Source organism: Uranotaenia lowii, chromosome 3 (assembly GCF_029784155.1).
Source record: "Uranotaenia lowii strain MFRU-FL chromosome 3, ASM2978415v1, whole genome shotgun sequence".
NCBI classification, from domain to species: Eukaryota; Metazoa; Arthropoda; class Insecta; order Diptera; family Culicidae; genus Uranotaenia; species Uranotaenia lowii.
Genome location: NC_073693.1, coordinates 305998554 through 306017786, shown reverse-complemented (window position 1 = coordinate 306017786; position 19233 = coordinate 305998554). Strand labels below are relative to the sequence as shown.

At 36.2% G+C, this 19233-nt stretch overlaps 1 protein-coding gene across 2 annotated transcripts; it reads right to left on the bottom strand.

Annotated features, from left to right (window-relative positions):
• Positions 1–221: 221 nt before the first annotated feature.
• LOC129750957 (uncharacterized) lies at positions 222–2843 on the bottom strand. Of its 2 annotated transcripts, XM_055746176.1 has the most exons (4): positions 2502–2843; positions 1594–2411; positions 1043–1535; positions 222–946 (listed from the first exon to the last, which is right to left on the bottom strand). In XM_055746176.1, the coding sequence occupies exons 1-4, from the start codon at positions 2794–2796 to the stop codon at positions 651–653; spliced, it is 1902 nt and encodes a 633-aa protein (XP_055602151.1). In that variant the 5' UTR covers positions 2797–2843; the 3' UTR covers positions 222–650. The 2 variants fall into 2 exon arrangements, with proteins under 2 accessions (XP_055602151.1, XP_055602152.1); XM_055746177.1 differs by having other exon boundaries at positions 804–1535.
• Between the last annotated feature and the right edge of the window lie 16390 nt (positions 2844–19233).

Below are 19233 nucleotides of genomic sequence, written 5' to 3'. Positions count from 1 at the left end.
CCCTTTTATTTATTCAGATTTGTACAAAAAAGATAACTATTAAAATTTGTTTGTAAGTTTATATATTTAAAACAAACATCATTTGCAAAAAACATCTAGAGAACAGTAGTCGGTAAAAATACGAATGAAGAATGGAAAGAGTTCATTTTTTTATCTGAAATTTCTCTTCTTCATTCGTGCTTAATCCATTTAAGAAAGCACCATTTCAAAAAAGCGCCGGTCTCAATGGTCTAAAAATGCTTCGCGCTGATGGCATAGTTCCCGAACCCCTAGAGCATTACCATAATGATGCACCGGTTAGCGAAAGTTGAAATAATTTGCTTCTAATGGTTTAAACCTATTGATTATTAATCTCTAGAATGTTAGCATATTTTTTTTTTCGATTTTCCTTTCCAAGGCAATACTAAATCATTGAAAAATGGACATCAACATTTATATACTTAAAAGTTTTATTCGTACTTGAAATTCATAAATAAAATTAACAAAAAAAGCAAATGATTAAAAAAAATTAAAAAAAAAGAATTTAAAATTTCAAACATTTCATGTGGCACGGGTTTTGTTATTTACACGTTTTTTTAGCAAAATTTTGTCCTCTGCTCTTTCTTTGAGCTTCCGGTTTTTTTTCCATTTCTTTTTGTTTTTTAGTTTCTTCACGTATAATTTGCTTTTCCATCTGCTGCTCTTTTTTGATTTTCATAACTTCCAATTTTTCTTTTTTTTTTCATTTCCCTTATGTTTTTCCTTTCGATTTTCAAAATTTCTTGACGTTGTTTCTCTTTATTCTTTTCTTCCATCGCTTGTAAACGTTCTTTTGCTGTTAAAACAGCGTATGCAGAATGTTTATAATTTATATGCTTTCTTGATCTTTCGGGGGTCGGAGGAGCTATAAAAAATTCCGATAATCTCCGATTTGTGATGTTTTGGAGAGGCTTGCGACTTGAAGGTTCTGAAACATAAAATATTTTGATGATTACTTTAGTTCGGAGAAAAGTTGATAAATTGATTGCCAGAGAATTAATCAGGCGAATGTGATATTACTAACCAGACAATTCACAACTGACATCAGGCCCCAAACAATTCATTTGTTCTTGTCCTGTCATTGCTGTTGTCGTCACTCTTTGCAAAAATTCCAAACTCTGAAGCACTATATTTGAGGCTGAATTCGAATTTTCAGAGGACATCAGTTTTTGAGCTGTGGTTGAAACTGTTTCTAACACAGAGTTGAAGATCATAAGTGCAGATGCAGTTTGCTCGTGCGTAGATGAATTTTCATTTGAACAAAACTGTGTTGGCGTAGAAATGGCTTTCTCCTGAAGTTCCGAAGACTTTATCCTGGTTGCAGTTGATGTAGATGGTGCTGGTGTGAACATTTGTTCAGCATCATATATTTCTGACACACTGGCACTGGACTCCTGTTGACCATAGCTGTTTTCTATTGTTTCGTTCAATTCGTTGTTTATTTCATTTGTGGTCCTCAAAATGTTGTCTGTATTATTAGTCGGCAAGCCTTTGGATATGCATTTTGAATAGTTAACCTAAAATTAAAATCTTAAAATTAAATGAAACAAGTTATAACATGTAGGTATAATTTACCGCGTTCGCATCAAATGGATACAGGCCACAGCAACGGAAACCATTGACTATCGTTTCCTTTTTGAATGCTTTACGCATGGCTTCAGGAAGTATTGTTCCAAAGTTTTCTGTTGATATTTTAGTCGCTCCCACTATTTCAACGGTGTTTGTCCAAGCACTCTTGAGAGGTCGAAAAATTGCAACATCTGCTGGTTGAAGAATGTGAGTGGCGTTGGGAAATAGTGCCACCAATATAATTTTATTCTTCAGGCATTCTTCTGCAGCTTCATATGCCATATGGGACGAATGTCCGTCTACGAAAAATATCACTGGCAGCTCTATTTTGTGTTTGAATAAAAACGGGACGAATATTTTTTTAACATACAGCAAAAAATTTCGTGTGTCCATCCACCCATTTGGGGAGGATCCCAAACCCCATTCTGGAGGATAATTTTGAATAGTTGATCTTTTCATCCTCTTCAAAGGAAGGATGACATCGGGTGGCAAAACATTCCCATCCGCGGAAAATGCGAAAAGAACAGTAATATTTTCTTTAGAGCGTCCTCGGAGAACAAAATTTACATTTTTATTCCCTTTGGAGGCAATGACTTTTTTCGGAACTGGACTCAGCACAAAGCTTGTTTCATCCGCGTTGAATATTCGTGATGGGTTATTCAGCACTGCAGTTAAACCATGTTCTTCCAAATATCCATACACCTTCGAAAACCATTCCCGGATATTATTTTCGGATACCCTTGAGCTAGCCTGGCTGACTGCTTCCGGGATACGCTCCGACAGTTCCGGATGTCGCTTCATGAAACTTTCGTACCACTTCCGACCTAAAAGAAGAAAGTTCAAAAACACAAATAGAATAGTGAATCATTATTTAGAAATGACAAATAAAATAAGATTAAATAATTCTTATTTACCAGGGATACCGTTTCTAAACGGAGTTTCACGCTTGTTTTCTTTTATAAAAGATTTAATCCGCATGAGCAGTCCTGGTTTGGTGATCGGAAATCCCTTTCTCTCCATCTGTTGGATGTGGTGCACAATTTTCGCTTCTTCCTCGTTTGACAGTACAGTTGGTTTTCCTTTCCGTGGATCGCCTTTGAACTTGGAGCCCAATCGGAACTGTAGAGTGGCTCTTGGAATTCCGTACGTTTTGGCAGCTTGCCTTTTTGAAAGTGTTTTGGCTTTTATTTGATCTAAGGCTCTTGCCATATCAGCCTCCGAATAGTTATTCGCTGCTTTCTTGTGTGGCCTTGTTTTCGATTTACCTGCTGAAGAAAATTTATGAAGATATGTATTTCTCAAAATATTTCTATTTGCTTAAACAAACCTTCGAAATTAGCCGATGCATTGCTAGCAATAACATCAGGTTGCACTTGGCTCGAAACATCTAGCTCCATCTTCAGCTTCCAACGATTGATAGCGATATTTAAATTTCTTTAGAATTTAAAAGCACCACGATTTGATGGACAATCTGCCTTATGAAACTGATGAAAACCCGAGAAAGAAATTAGTATTTTACTGTGTTTTCAGAAGGGCAAAAGTGCAGAAAGGTATAGCTACAAAAACCAGTTTTTCATTGCTTCTCTTATCAAATTTAATGTCTTGCTTGAAACTAAAGAGTTCGGTGGTATTACTTCAATCAACTGTTAAATTAATCAGCACAATGATTTAAAAACAAACGGGATTTATTCATACTTTCAACGAAAATGAAAATAAAAATTAGCCCTTTTAGAATTTGAAAGTTGTTTTCAATTTCAACTTGGGCATCACACACACAAATGTAAATCTTATGCATGGAAAACAAAGTTGCCAAACAAAGATCTCGGTTTTGCGTTTTCTCAACCAATCGTTTTTTAACATGGTTAATTTTCAATTCCATTTAACATTTCTCGATTCATCCTATTAAAATTGTTTTTATTTCTATTTGAAACACTAAACGAAAGCTGTTTTGAAATAAATATATGTGTTTCTAAACAAATATCATAGGAAAATTCCTACGCTAGGTCAATTGAGTGTCATGTTCTTCTGACAACACTGATCAGTATCATGGAGTGAATTATCGTGCCAAGTATTGGCGAAAATTGAGCTTTTTAATTTCGTTTATTGTAAAGTAATCCTTTGTTCTTATGGAAGACCATTATTTTTTAATTTTTCCTGAAGAATTGAATAACAAGTGTATGATTTTTTTGGAATTTGTGAATGTTACATATTTTTACAAATTGCGTGTGAGTATCACGAGTGCGTTAGGACGGTAAGTTGCTACGATTTGAATTCGGAAGATGTCGGACAAGTTAGCTACCCATGATTTTAAAAATGATTTACTGAGCCGATCTGAATGCATAAACTATGTTAACTATTACATTTTCTGAGGAAATCAGTCGATATTAAAAATTTACCAATGAATTATTTCATCATACTTAACCGGAAGTCAGAAAAAACACACATTGATTGTTGGCATGCCAAATTAAGGAGCATGCCAATTTATGGATCACTTTCCCTATAAAAAGCAATTTCTGTATGTTTGTTTGTTTGTTTGTTTGTTTGTCTTCTATAGACTCAGCCGTCTTAAGAGCTAGAGAGCTGAAATTTGGCATGGATACTCATTAGGGCCAGGAAGGATGAAAAATGTTTTCTGATTTTTGGATGACCCCTTCTGAAGGGGGTCGTCCATACAAGACAAATATTGTTTTCACGATATTGACGTTATTTTTCGTCGGATTGTGTTGAAAATTTGCACATGAGTGTGTTGAAAGACGAGCAATCGATTTCAGGTGTCAAATTTTGTGTAAGGGGTCATCCAAAGGGTTCGTCCATATTAACTGTTCGCTGTTTTTGCGATATTGACGTTATTATACATCGTATTCAGATGAAAATTGGTACACGATTCTTTTGCGTGACGTGCAATCGATTTGAGGTATCCAATTTAGTGTAAGGGGCCGGCAAAAGGGGTCGTCCATATTAAATTTTCAGTATCTTAGTAATATTGTCGTTTTTATCCATCGGATTGGGATGAAAATTTGCACATAGGTGTTATTAGGGACAAATAACTGATTTCACTTATCCAATCTAAAATCAGGGGTCGGACAAAGGGGTCGTCCATGTTAACTATTCACTGTTGATGCAAAATTGTCGTTATTATACATAGGATTCAGATGAAATTTGGTACACGAGAGTTTTGAGGGACGAGCAATGGATTTCGGGTATTAAATTCAGTATAAGGGGCCGGCAAAGGGGGTCGTTCATATTAACCGTTTAATATTTTTGCAATATCGTCGTTATTTGACATCGGATTGTAATCAAAATTTGCACACGGTATGTTTCGGGGAAGGGCAATCGATTTCAGATGTCAAATGTTTTGCCAGGGGTCGACGAAAGGGTCATCCATATTAATTAATTTTCACTGTTTTTAGCAATATTGACGTAATTATGCAATGGATTGCTTTGAAAATTTGCACATGGGAGTTTTGGGGGAAAAGCAATCGATTTCAGATTTAAAAAATTGTATAACAGGCTACCGAAAGGGGTTCAACTTTTTGACAATAATTGCGTTTTTATGCAACGATCGAGTCAAAATTTATACACGGGGTTTTTTTGGCACGGTCAATTGATTCCTGATTTCAAATTTAGTAGCAGACGACAGAAAAAGAGATCGTCCAATATGTTTGCAATTATTACTTAACAATGAATTCGGAAGTGCATCTGGAAAATTTTCGGCAATTGACTTTCATACAAACTGTTCATGACATATTCCAAGTTCAAAAGCGAAACGGAGTTCGTATGGGATCAGCTAGTAGGTTATATTACCCTAATCTTTGTTCTTGGTTCAAAATCGTTGCACTTATGGTGATGCAAACCAATTATCATTTATGCTTTCTTTTTATTTTACTGTGAACCCTAGTGGGTTTTGGATCAGTATAATTTCGTCTATACTGATCAAAATATGTAATTTTTGAAGCAAAATCGAATGAAAGAGTTAACTCACGTAATTGTGACAAGAGATTTGCTCTCATTTGTTTTGGTTTGTTTTGACTGTCAATTACTGATTCTTTCATATGTGTAAATTTGGCGTTTCTTATGGTTTTTCGTAGTTCTGTTAAGTTTAATAGATGTACGTACAACAATATTAAAATCTATTATTAACGTAATTCAAAAACTACATTGTAGGCCAAGGGTACATGAATTCGCAGAAATTTGACAATTACATACTCTCGCTTGTATCCTTTTTCTAGCTAGAGTGAAAAATTTCTCTCGTTCAAAAAAAAACTCAGCGAAAAACGTCGATAACTCCTCAGTACAAATAATGAATTCTATGGATAACTATTGATAACGCTGTATTAGTGTAGCTCAACATAAAATTGTACTATGGCTAACTTTTCCAAGTCTAGGTGAATCCGTGCACCCATGGTGAAATTTTTAAATTAATTGTTTTTGATAATTATTTTCAAAATTTCCATTACGTCTTTTTGTCGAGACATGTCAATTCAATCATTATCCTTAACCCTTCATTTCATGATTTTTTATTTTTCCTTTAAATCATTTTAAACAGTTGGAAATGATGAGTACATCAAGAAATTAATATAAAATACGATTTTTCACTTTTTCCATACATTAATTGTTGAAAATTTGTTACTTTATTAAACGAAGGGTTAAAATGCTATTTAAGTATGGAAACTGGTACAGAAGTCTCTTACATACGCCGAAAATTTGAAAAAGGTAAAATTTACTGAGAAGCAGAGGTAATTTTTTCCACCCCTCTTTCTCGGTAAATTTTACCTTAATTCATTCGCCTAGCAAAAAGGTGAATTTAACTTTTTTTTTCATTCACCTATTAAAATGGTGAATTTTACCTTTTTGAAATTCACTAACCAAAAAAATACATACATTCTACCGGTTTCTCATCACTGACCAAAAAGGTTCTGTTCTGGCTTGTCACCTAATAATTAAAAAAAAAACAAAGGCACAAATTCAATCAAAATTTTAATTTTATTCAATATTGTTTGTTGTTTTGGGGATCTATGTTTGAAAAGTTTTTTTTCCGACGATCCGGCTCGGTCAACTTCGGTTTTTTTTTCGTTGAATGTTAATTTTTGTAGGAAGAACATTCTTTTGCTTCCTCTCGAACATCATCGCTGCCATCTCCGTGTTCTTCCGCGCAACTGAATCCTTCTAAATTGGTTATCACATTCAATTTATTCTCCGTTTGGCTCATCCGGCCAGCTGGGAGATAAATTTATTGTCTGTGGCTGTTCCGGAATTATGTGGAAAACACTTGAAGTTTACTGGACCAATCTGTAATGGAAGCAAAAGTTATGAGAACTAGCGCAACTACATGAAATGTAACGTTCTGATCCGATTTTCACACTTCGGGCATAAATGCAAAACTTGTCCCTAAATGAAACAACAGCTCAACCTCAATAAATGGTTTCAGAAAATAGTAGCCTTTTTTCTAGGTGAATTGCACAGATTGGTTCAGCTCAATCCAGGTTAATTTCACCTCGCTACGAGGTTAGCTTCACCTTGAAGAGGTAGAAAGTACCATTTTTTGTATTTCCCTTTTTTCTTGGTGAATCGTACCTTTTTATTCTGCTCAGTTCAGGTAAACATCACCTTGCTACGAAGTAAGCTTTACCATTTTTGGATTTACCTTTTTGCCTTTCTAACAGAAAGGTTTGGTTATCGGTCGATTTGAGAGATCATTAATTATGGGTCTTAGACATACCTTTATAGGTACCTATCGACTCAGCTCGACGAGTTCTGTTGATGTCCGTGGATTTGTATGTGCCATTTTAAAAATGTCTAGAACGTTTTTGCGAAACTGGGCTGCACAATTAAAATGATTTTAGTCTCAAAAGAATGCATTTTTTTTTCTACACAACCCTTTCAAAAACGGGAAAAAAACAAAATAGTTGAAACCGTTTTCTTTACCAAATACATATCATACTTATTATGGCATAAAAAAAAGTTGCTAGTGGCGCCTCGAAGCAGCAGCACCAGCAATCATTTATAAATTGAAGATAATCAAAATAAAAAAATAATATTTTTATTAACTCGAGAATTGAACCAAAACCCTTCAGATCCCAAGTTGCAAGCGCTATCCAATAAACCATCGGCACGCTTGATTGAAAGCGGCTCAAACTCAAATAGGTAAAAGGCATTACTAAGACGCACCGTGGTCTGGGCAGTTTCTCAGTCTGCTGGGGCAAATACGGCAACAGTGTTTATATCTTACACTTCTTGCTTTTCAATGCAGCAAATGGCGGATGGGCGTTTCCTTCAGAGTCCGCCATGCCTATAGACATTATAATTTCATTTATGAAATTATAGTGTCTAAAGCCATGCCGGGTGTCAACAAAATGCAGAGCCGTACAGGAAACTGCGTTGGGGGGGAATTTATATGAAGATCTTATGACCCTCGTTTTTTTTACTCGTGTTGAAGAATGAATTTATGTTTTTTTTTCATTTCTACATACTCATACATAATTTAGATTCAATTTCAGATGCAGAATTCAGATTCAGTTTTCAAATTCAGGATACAGGTTTAGGAATCAGAATTCAGGATTCAAAATTCAGAATTCAAAATTCAGATTCAGAACTCATATTCAGATTCAGAATTTAGATTCAGAATTCAGATTCAGAATTCAGATTAAGAATTCAGATTCAGAATTCAGATTCAGAATTCAGATTCAGAATTCAGATTCAGAATTCAGATTCAGAATTCAGATTCAGAATTCAGATTCAGAATTCAGATTCAGAATTCAGATTCAGAATTCAGATTCAGAATTCAGATTCAGAATTCAGATTCAGAATTCAGATTCAGAATTCAGATTCAGAATTCAGATTCAGAATTCAGATTCAGAATTCAGATTCAGAATTCAGATTCAGAATTCAGATTCAGAATTCAGATTCAGAATTCAGATTCAGAATTCAGATTCAGAATTCAGATTCAGAATTCAGATTCAGAATTCAGATTCAGAATTCAGATTCAGAATTCAGATTCAGAATTCAGATTCAGAATTCAGATTCAGAATTCAGATTCAGAATTCAGATTCAGAATTCAGATTCAGAATTCAGATTCAGATTCAGAATTCAGATTCAGAATTCAGATTCAGAATTCAGATTCAGAATTCAGATTCAGAATTCAGATTCAGAATTCAGATTCAGAATTCAGATTCAGAATTCAGATTCAGAATTCAGATTCAGAATTCAGATTCAGAATTCAGAATCAGAATTCAGATTCAGAATTCAGATTCAGAATTCAGATTCAGAATTCAGAATCAGAATTCAGATTCAGAATTCAGATTCAGAATTTTTGTAAATTTATTTTCGGCATATCGGTGAAAAATTTAGATTCATGGAGAAAGAATATCAGAATTAAAAATTGATGAAGCTGGATGTTGCGAGGTAAAGTATGGTGTACGTTAATAAATTTTCCTTGCAAAAATGTTCTTTCGCTCTTTTCATCATCCGTAAAATTTCTCCTCACTTTATCAATTTTCAATTCTGGAATTGTTTCTCCAAGAATACCAATTTGCACAGTTTTTGATAAATTTGCGATGACTTAAAGATCATTACGCATGAAAACACGATTTTGTTTTGTGAAAACTTTTTTTCACAATTTTTCTGAAATTAAGTTTGCTGCATACTTTTAGGGGTAAAACCATACTATTAAAAGTTGTAAAATCCGAAATCATAAAAAAAAATTTGGATGAAAGAAATTTCAATGTTGAAAACCGTGTGATGCAAAACAATCAAAATGAGATTTACAAGATTAAGAATTCAGATTCAGAATTCAGATTCAGAATTCAGATTCAGAATTCAGATTCAGAATTCAGATTCAGAATTCAGATTCAGAATTCAGATTCAGAATTCAGATTCAGAATTCAGATTCAGAATTCAGATTCAGAATTCAGATTCAGAATTCAGATTCAGAATTCAGATTCAGAATTCAGATTCAGAATTCAGATCCAGAATTCAGATTCAGAATTCATATTCAGAATTCAGATTCAGAATTCAGATTCAGAATTCCGATTCAGAATTCAGATTCAGAATTCAGATTCAGAATTCAGATTCAGAATTCAGATTCAGAATTCAGATTCAGAATTCAGATTCAGAATTCAGATTCAGAATTCAGATTCAGAATTCAGATTCAGAATTCAGATTCAGAATTTAGATTCAGAATTCAGATTCAGAATTCAGATTCAGAATTCAGATTCAGAATTCAGATTCAGAATTCAGATTCAGAATTAAGATTCAGAATTCAGATTCAGAATTCAGAATTCAGATTCAGAATTCAGATTCAGAATTCAGATTCAGAACTCAGATTCAGAATTCAGATTCAGAATTCAGATTCAGAATTCAGATTCAGAATTCAGATTCAGAATTCAGATTCAGAATTCAGATTCAGAATACAGATTTAGAATTCAAATTCAGAGTTCAGATTCAGAATTCAGATTGAGAATTCAGATTTAGAATTCTGATTAAGAATTTGGATTAAAGATCAACCTGGAATTTGAAATTGGAACTTATATTCAAATATTAGACTAAGTGTTGTAACTCAAAATTCAAACTTTAGAATCAGAATAAGATTTCAGATTTAGTTTACAGAATGAGATTAATCATTTAATAGTCATATTACTTTCCCCTCCTTTTGTGGGAATTTTTCCTCTATGCATGGTTGAGCTCTAAAAAAGGTATCATGCTAGGGCACGCGTCACGGCTATCCATCAATATTGTAGTTGGTTTTACTTATTCAGTAAAAAAAAAGCATAAAAAAACAGTAAGATTCGAACCGTGACCAGCAACGTGAAAGTTCTGGTTGCTACCACGGCACCATTTCAGCGTGTTATAAATCTTGGAAATTCTACTGTTTAAATACCATTCTTTCCATACATAAAATGAGCTCCTTACATACCAGTTCGCTTTTCCCCAAAAAAACGTATCAGGCATCATTTTTTTATATTGAGATTGGAATTTTTCGTGTTTGAATATCTGAAATCATACTTATATGATTCAGAGGGAAGGAATCTATCATGTATATTCTATATTATTTTATATATTTCCAAATATAATTTAAACTCTGTTAGAAAGGCTCCAATCCACTGTTAAGTGTATTAAATCGGGTTTTTTAGGTGAATTCACCTTTTTTGTCAGTTCGATTCAGGTAAATCTTACCTCGTTGTGAGGTGAGTTTTACCTCAACGAGGTAAAATTTACCTTTCTGGATTTCACGAGCATTCACCTTTTTTATCTCGGTAATTTTTACCTTCTCATTATTTTCCGTGTAATAGTGGAAGACTCACTCCACTGAAAAAAAAATCACTTAAAATGTAAATGACCTCTGGTGTGAATTTTGGCCATTTGTGAATTCATGTAAATTTTAAGTGACCGTCGAGTGAAATTAACTAAAGTGACTTATTTTTTGAAAATATTTTTTTTTGAAAAAGTTTTTCGAAAAATTTTCTGTTTTCATCATATGTATTTAATTTTATTTACATTGTACTTGAAAATTGCAAAAAAAATCATTGGGAAGCATTTCCAGAACCTGTTTTGATAAAAGCAGAAAGGAGAGTAAAATTTAAGTTAAAATATTTTGGTTATTTAAACTCATCACAGTTTAAAGCTTAGTTCATTCAGAAATGGGACAGTTACGAGTGCGTGTATCTCAAAAACCATTCGTTTGATCGAAATACTATCTATGGAGAGAAAAAAAGTATCTATGTGACAATTTATGAAAAAAAAAAAAATTAAAAAAATTGTTCATCGTCTTTTGTAAGAAAAAAATTCACTTTATTATTGGTATCTCCCATTGGCCAGCGCATACTTTTTTCAGTCATGATATTGAGCAGTTTTTAAGCCTACATACTTCGTCTAATCTGTATTTTTGGTAGCTGCATCCTCCTCCTTCAATTTCTGCTATATTTCGGCCCAATACTTCTCTTTCTAAAGAAACTTGAGCAATTTAGTGTATACAGCAGTTTCGATATTAACAAAACTTGATTATTTTTGTGCCACTAAAAAGCGTTTTTAATGGAATATTTGTTGCCAAAATCTGACATTAACGAAGTAAAACCATAATGAGATTGAATTTATAGTTAATATCGGTTAATATAGATCGTAGGTTACGAAGGATACATACAAGATTACTCTTTTCAGGCTTTTAAAAACAGCGAAAACCAAAGTTTTCGTTTTGAAAATTGTTGTTTTTTCCACAGAAGCAGAATCTTGGCTTTTTCAGCAATCCGTGCTAATCATTGGAGATGTAATATTTGCAGAACATGAAAACAGGATCCAAGAACACCAATTCAAATAGTTTGGCTATCGCACATAAGTTTGATATTTCACTGTAGTTGTTGAAATGCCTCCTATCTCCTTTTTTATGTACCGGAAATATATAAGCTTTCTTCCACAGTAAAGGAAAGGTAGCTGTAGATAAGCTTGAAAGATGAGTCGAAGAGTTAGCAATAAAAGGCATGAAACTTTAAAAAAAACTTACTGATATCCCGTGCGGGCCCGTAGAAAAGAAATTCTCGAGTTTCGCTGCTGATTTAGAGATGAATGCATCCTCGATTTCAATCCAAAAACATGTTTGACAGTATACCAGGTTCGTTCCGCTGACTATTCACGTGGAATTTTCAGCACGAGTCGAACATTTATCCAACAAGATCTGTAATGCTAATTGGGTGGGAATTTTCATTTATCCGACCTTTTGACCACCGACGACAAGTGCATACATATGGTTTTGATACCGCTGGGTTTCATTATCAGATCCACATCTTCCTCGGACTGCCAGCAAGCTAAGTAGCAAAGAAAAAGAGAGAAAGGTGGCTCTGTAAAACATCCCAACCAGTCACATCTTCTTGCGCTTGAGTGATATTTCAGGTCAACCATAAATCTGAGCTGATTTTGATCAATGAAACGATTTGCACGTCCTCGGGTAGAATATGTTGTGTTGTATGCATGTTGTTGGCTGCGGCTGTCTTGGAAGTCGAGAATTCCGGAATGAATGAAACACAAAACCATACGCACAGACCCGAAAGCACACGCACTACCAAAAAAGGTTCCAGATTCGAGCTGCGGATAGTGTTCCTTGCTCTTGGTTTGACTTCCATACCACATTCATACGTATTATTCTACAGAGCAGATATTGGCCGTGAGGCTCCCAAGCTCAATGATGTCATCGTACTTCCCATGTCGTTTTCTCCTGTAGATTTGTTGATTTTTTTTTCTCAACTTTGCTGTGTGTCATTCGGTGTCAGCAATCTAACGTCATTTGTCTCTGACAGCCTGGCCATATTCTGCTGGGGAATGTTAGGAGTCGTACAAATGGAACGACAGCAAAAAAAACCATGACACTACTAAACATAGCCAGCAAGTCTGTAATGGTTGTTGGCATGATACACCTCTATAGATCCGTTTAGCTATCGGAACGGCTTCTGGAAATCGAGGAAGAACGATTCGGGAGAGCTAAATGGAAAAGGAGGAGGTTGATTGATTCTAGTTGCCGGCAACTACTATTTGTTGAAGCTTCGGAATTAACTCGGGGACATTTTTGGTACCGGTAGCAAGCAAAATCTATTTAGCAATACCATTTCCAGTGGAAATGTCACCATCGATTTGGTATCTTCCTTCTATAGAAGCTACTCGACACGGGCTTTGATAACATTTCATGTGGTCATTGCTATTTTTACTAGCCTCTGGAGTTTATCAACCGTTTACATTTTTTCACTTCATTTCTGTGATTGATTTGATCTTTCTAAGAGAACCTCAAGTAGAAAACTTGACTACTTGTTTAAATTCGCTATTAACACACAACACATGTTCTATCCAAGAATATAGATCACAAAAATATCTTTTCCAAGTGACACATTTCCATCGATCGATTAAAGGAAAAAAAAGGAAAACACCGGTCGCAAAATTGATTGCATGCGCCTGTGCTTGTTGCGGTAGAGCTGCGTCAGAGATAAGCACCCCGATAATTTCTGGAAATTGCACTTGCCTACCCTTTATTGACATTGACAGTGCTTAAGTGACAGTTTACAGGTACCCAGTTGGAAACACACGAAACGCGATAAGAACCTACTTCGATAAGATAAGATAAGCGCCCGTTGTCGATTATCTATTTCGGTTCTGCACTTTGTACTTGTTTAAGAAAATATTTCTGGGTATATTTGTCTGATGGGCTTTTTCATGAAAAATAGCAGTAAACGTTAGATATAGCTCAAGAGTATTATCTCACAATATTATCTAAGAAGAGAGATGGGTCTTAATTGAACAAATAAGGCGAGTTTCAGAAAATGGTTTTTTCTTCGATTCATTAACCACACATACGAACTGCAATGTAGTACTTTTATATGTGTCTTGCCCTGAGGAGTGTGTTCGAAAAAAATGCAACACTTTGTTTTGTGCATTACTTTTGAATGCATGGATGGAAATTGATGAAATTATTAGCGATGCTACCTAGTAATGTAGTGTGTGCGTTCACAAAATTTGATGATAATCTGTCAAGTAAAGGGTGATACGGTCAAAATTTGGTCAAGGGAAAACGCGTGTAAATCGGTGAAATCGTTTATTTAAAAAATCAAATTATATTTCTTTTTCAAGTTTAATTAGTATAAAATTCAGGAAAAATATTCAGTTAGGCTTCCGCTTTTCAAAATCCGAATTGCCGGGCCTTACGCTTAACCCCTGCCATCAAATTTTGTACAGGTCCACCTTCTTCGCCGCAGAAATCCAGTTTGCCTTGAACTGCTGCTCGTCCTTAGCAGTTTTTTTGGTCTTCTTTCGGTTCCGCTTGACAATAGCCCAGTATTTTTCAATTGGGCGGAGCTCTGGCGTGTTGGGAGGGTTCTTGTCCTTGTGAACCACCTGCACGTTGTTGGCGGCGTACCACTCCATGGCCTTTTTACCGTAATGGAAGGATGCCAAATCCGGCCAAAACAGTACGGAACAACCGTGTTTCTTCAGGAAAGGCAGCAGACGTTTATTCAAACACTCTTTCACGTATTCTTGGTTGGTCGTATTTTTTGGTTGACAGTTCCGGAAGCTATGAAAATGCTGCTTTTCAAGCCACAGGTACAGATGGCTTGCCAAACCAGATATTTCTTCACGAACTTTGACAGTTTCATATGCTTGAAAATATCTGCTACCTTTCCTCTTCCTTTTGCCGTATAAAACTCCTGTCCAGGAAGCTGCTTGTAGTCGGCTTTGACGTAGGTTTCGTCGTCCATTACCACGCAGTCAAACTTCGTCAACATAGTCGTGTACAGCCTTCGAGATCGCGCTTCGGCCGTCGTATTTTGTTTATCATCGCGATTTGGAGTCACTACCTTCTTGTAAGTCGATAGTTCGGCTCGTTTTATGGCTCGATGCACGGTTGTAGACGATACACCTAGCTTATTTGCGGCATCTCGGAGAGAGAGGTTAGGGTTTCGCTTGAAACTACCGGCAACTCTCTTTGTCGTCTCAGCGGCTTCCGGTTTTCGATTTCCCCCGGTCCAGACTTCCTGGCTGTCGACAAATGTTCCACAAACACTTGAATTACATTTGTAACGGTTGATTTGGCAACTATTAGCGATTTTGCCAGCTTTACGTGCGAGTAGCTCGGATTTTCGCGATGCGCGAGCAAAATTGTGATACGCTGCTCTTCTTCCTTGGACGGCATTTTGACAACTGAATAGTGAATTCCAAAATCAAAATAGGAGCAACATTCTACACACACACCTTCAAAATGAGGGGTGTTCAGGTTTTTTAAAAGCAAAATTGAAAGAAATACGTCAAGTTGATATTGACCAAATTTTGACCGTATCACCCTTTAGTTCTTAAGATATCGTCCAATACTGAAGTCCATTGACTAAATTTTTGGGCAGAATCGAGAAAAATCCAGAAAAGTATTAGTGGGAGACCCAAAAACAGCTGGAAATCTACTATTTTAACCAAAATTCACATGGTAAATTATTGAAGAAGTCCTAGAGGATTCAATATTGGGCTAAAATTTGAATAAAAATGAAGATGATTGAATCCATGAAGTGAGAGGAATGTTAGAGGTTTTTTCAAGCTCAAATTACGGTTGTCAGAAATGCGGTGGTCAAATCGTGCGCAAATGTTTTGGATTGCTTGTGGGGAGATATTTTTTAAAGAATCGTAATGGACTGCAAAACGAACTTTTTAGCTGTCACCTGGCAGGATTCCAACCAAAAACTTTTCGTTGACAAGTCTCGCCTGTTGTTTTTTAACGTGTGACTCACACGAGATGGATCTGCTAGTGGACTGATTGTTTCCGGACTGGCAAGCGATGTGCGAACAGCGCACAAGGATACACGTGTCAGAAGAGAGCCTTCTCTTCAGTAGACACGGCACACTGGATCGATAGTATTGGTCTGGACGCGGTAAGACTAAACTCTTGGTTTGGTTCTGACAAGAACCGGGATTGCGTCACCAATCACTACCGGAGATCCAAGCAGTGGAATAGAGCAGAGAACAAACTCCTGGACGAGAAAGGCAGGAACACCAATAAATTCCAACTTTGTCTCTTGTCACGTTTATTTCTCTTCACTTCTCTATTTACAACTTAACTGCACTGCTTACTAAATGGAACTAACTCAAGGCGCATTGAGAATGCGCCCTTAAATAGGCTGTCACGCAAGCACAGGACCACGTGCTTGCGCCGGATGGAAATGCCTAGAACCTGCTAGGCGCGTCGCGCATATTCTTACTTTCAGCGAGAGCAGCCTCCTCGCTCTCTCGGCGCGGCACTTTCGCGTCGGTGTGGCACTCTTCTCCTTCTCGTGAGTGCTCCGGGCGTCGTTGCTGGACATCGGCGTCGCGTGTTGGGAATCGCTCGCTGCTGGTGGCAGCTTTCGTAGCGAACACCTGTATTTCCCAGAGAAAAAAATTGAAAAATTAATGTCTTGTACTCGAGGACGCTAACGATCTGTGGAAACTGCAGTACTCAGTCTTTCATAACGATTAGCATGAAGAATGACGTCCGTTCTCACTTAACAGCACTTCAATAGGTCCCACAATGTTTAAACTCTGTTTAAGTTTGATATTGAATCGTGTCATTACGCAAAACGGTGGTAAAGTGATAAAAAGTCAAATATGTTATTTTTGTGCCGATGGAGGACAATCGGCTAAATTTGTTATAACTTCGACTTAATTCAAAGTATTGAATTATTCGGAAGGTCAAGCTTCAGGAAACAGCAAACGTATTCTAAATAGCGATCATTTGAAAAAAAAAAAAGAGTGGTTCAAAGTATGCATTATAGACGGCGCACGTGTTGCCTAAAAATAAAATGCGAAAAATTTCTTCATTGGACGCTTGCTGAAAATTTCATCCGTTTCCATCTATGCATTCAAAAGTTATTCACAAAACAAAGTGAATTTGGTTGACTATTGATTAGCTTGAAAACCTTTGTTCGGAACAACTGCTCCCGGTTATCATTTTCGGTCACTTCCGAGTATACTGTGCATTCAATTCGTTTGTGCTCATTTGGTCCTTCGAACCGGATTCGTGTCCGGACTAATGAGAGAAAATTGTATTTTAATGTTATTATTTTGTTGGACTTGCTTATCTGATATTTTAATTCTGTTGAAAGTTTGAATTGAAGAATTCAGTAAATTAAAACGAATAAAATAAAAAGAAGAACTTATCCAACATTTACGGAACACAATTGTCTACAAGAATGAAGAACCTGTTTGGCGGAAGCGCCTTGCACACAATTGACTGACATCCTTTGAATCCTAGATTGCATTTTTTTTCTCGACTTATATTTTAACTGCAATTTACACAGTGTGGTGCCGTCTTAATGTGCACCTATTGTATCTAAATCAAAAACCTCTTCAAACCTGAAAATTCAACCGCTAGAAGCAGCTAGACAACGATTCGTTCACCAGGTGCTCGGTTTTCTGATGCCCGGCAGCGGCAACAACATAACAAAGAAGAAAACTTGAAAAAAAAACAACAACAAACTGAACCAAACAGCATAATCATATGACTACCAAAGCAAGAAGTAGGTATCACACAGCTGAATGGTGCTACTTCACGAGTGTCGTGTGAGGGGCACTTATGTATTAGTGCCTTCAGGCCAGCAGCAAGCATGTGGTTTTGACGGCACTCAACACTTGACCATACAATCCGTAAAAGTCTTTACATTGAGAGGAGAGCTGATGTGCTTTTTTTTAAATAATAAAAGAGTTTATAATATAAGTACGTCACGAAAAATGATAAATATTTTTCAAATTTGATTGTCATAGGATCAAAGTTAAGTATGAACGTATTTTAAGAGAATTCACTGATGGGATTTGTATCAAGAATTACTGAAATTTAACTGATGCCAAAAATGAAACTGGTATGACCCCAAAAAAGCACAAAGATCCAAATGCATGCAAGTAAGTTTATATTTGCCATTGTCTGGGTGAAGCCTTGTTGCGAATTGATTTTTATATGTATCCGGTCGGCTTTTTCCTTGCTGCTGGAATGTCGGTACTTAGAGCTGTGATAATACAGAAAGTAAACACAGTTTCGAAATGCAGTAAATACACGATATGGATAAGCCCCGATAAGTCTGACGTTCGTTTTTATTTCCTTCGGCCAAATCGATTCGGACGAGCTTTGCCTAAGTCCTGTTTATTTTATTTATGGAAGCGAATTTTTTTTCTTAAAAATAATAATTTGAGATAAGAGTTAGTCGAAAAAAACATCAGTTGGAAAACACCAAATTGACAGAAATGTGTATCGAAACCGGGAAACAATCGATAAACCAACACATTCCTAACACCTGATGGCTGCGCCGTCATTTGATGAATGAAGAGTCCGGAGCCTTCCGAGGGTCGGTCGGTTTTATCGATTGTAATTGCTGGCTGCCGTTCATATTGTTGATGGTGTTGTTGTTGACATCCAACCCTGGATACACGCAATCGTCTGAGTACCAGAAAACAACAGCCACATGAACAGGCCACAACTTCTGACTCACGACGCGGAGTCAGTGGAGGTAAAATACTCCTTCAACTCGAAAATGCACACTTCAAAGGAACTCGATTCCAATGCATGCATTTTGAATATGGACCTGCCGGCTGTTAGGAGGGTCTAGAAAATAAACTCAAATAAACAAAAACACCGAGCAAACCGAACCGCCAACTCGCCAGTCATTTTCCATATTTGGAGGGGGTCAGAAAATTGTTACCGCAATCGGGCAACAACAATCTCACACCGCACGATAACAGCGCATTTGGCCGGTCCGGTAGATTTTTCCTAGCACTGTCAGGGCCAGCTGTTGCCTTTATTATCGAACTTTCCAATCGGTTGGAAGTGCGCTTGCTTGCGGTTCATTTAGCGGAAGGGTTGCTAGATGGTCGATGGAGAATTACGATTTTTCTTTGATTCTAGAGGTACAAAAACTCATATCTAATTACAGTTAATATTCGAGGAGGACGTTTATAACGATTCTCGGAACATAACTAGGAAGTGAGCAAACATTTAGGGCAAGATGAAAATAAAAAGTGAACATAAATAATGCCAAATTTCAAAAGCTTTAAATATTTATTTATTTATTACAATTCAATCATCGGACAATAGTGTCTCCATGACAGCAATATAAAAACTTATAAAATTCAAAACTTATATCTATTAATCAATGAGATAAGTTCACG

Bases quoted from the DNA above. Each gene is read 5' to 3' on its own strand.
- LOC129750957 (XM_055746176.1), bottom strand. From the start codon at position 2,796: ATGGCAAGAGCCTTAGATCAAATAAAAGCCAAAACACTTTCAAAAAGG. The intron at 2,412-2,501 runs GTAAATAAGAAT...TTCTTCTTTTAG, and splicing joins GTTTAGAAACGGTATCCCTG to GTCGGAAGTGGTACGAAAGT. The intron at 1,536-1,593 runs GTAAATTATACC...TTTTAATTTTAG, and splicing joins ATCCATTTGATGCGAACGCG to GTTAACTATTCAAAATGCAT.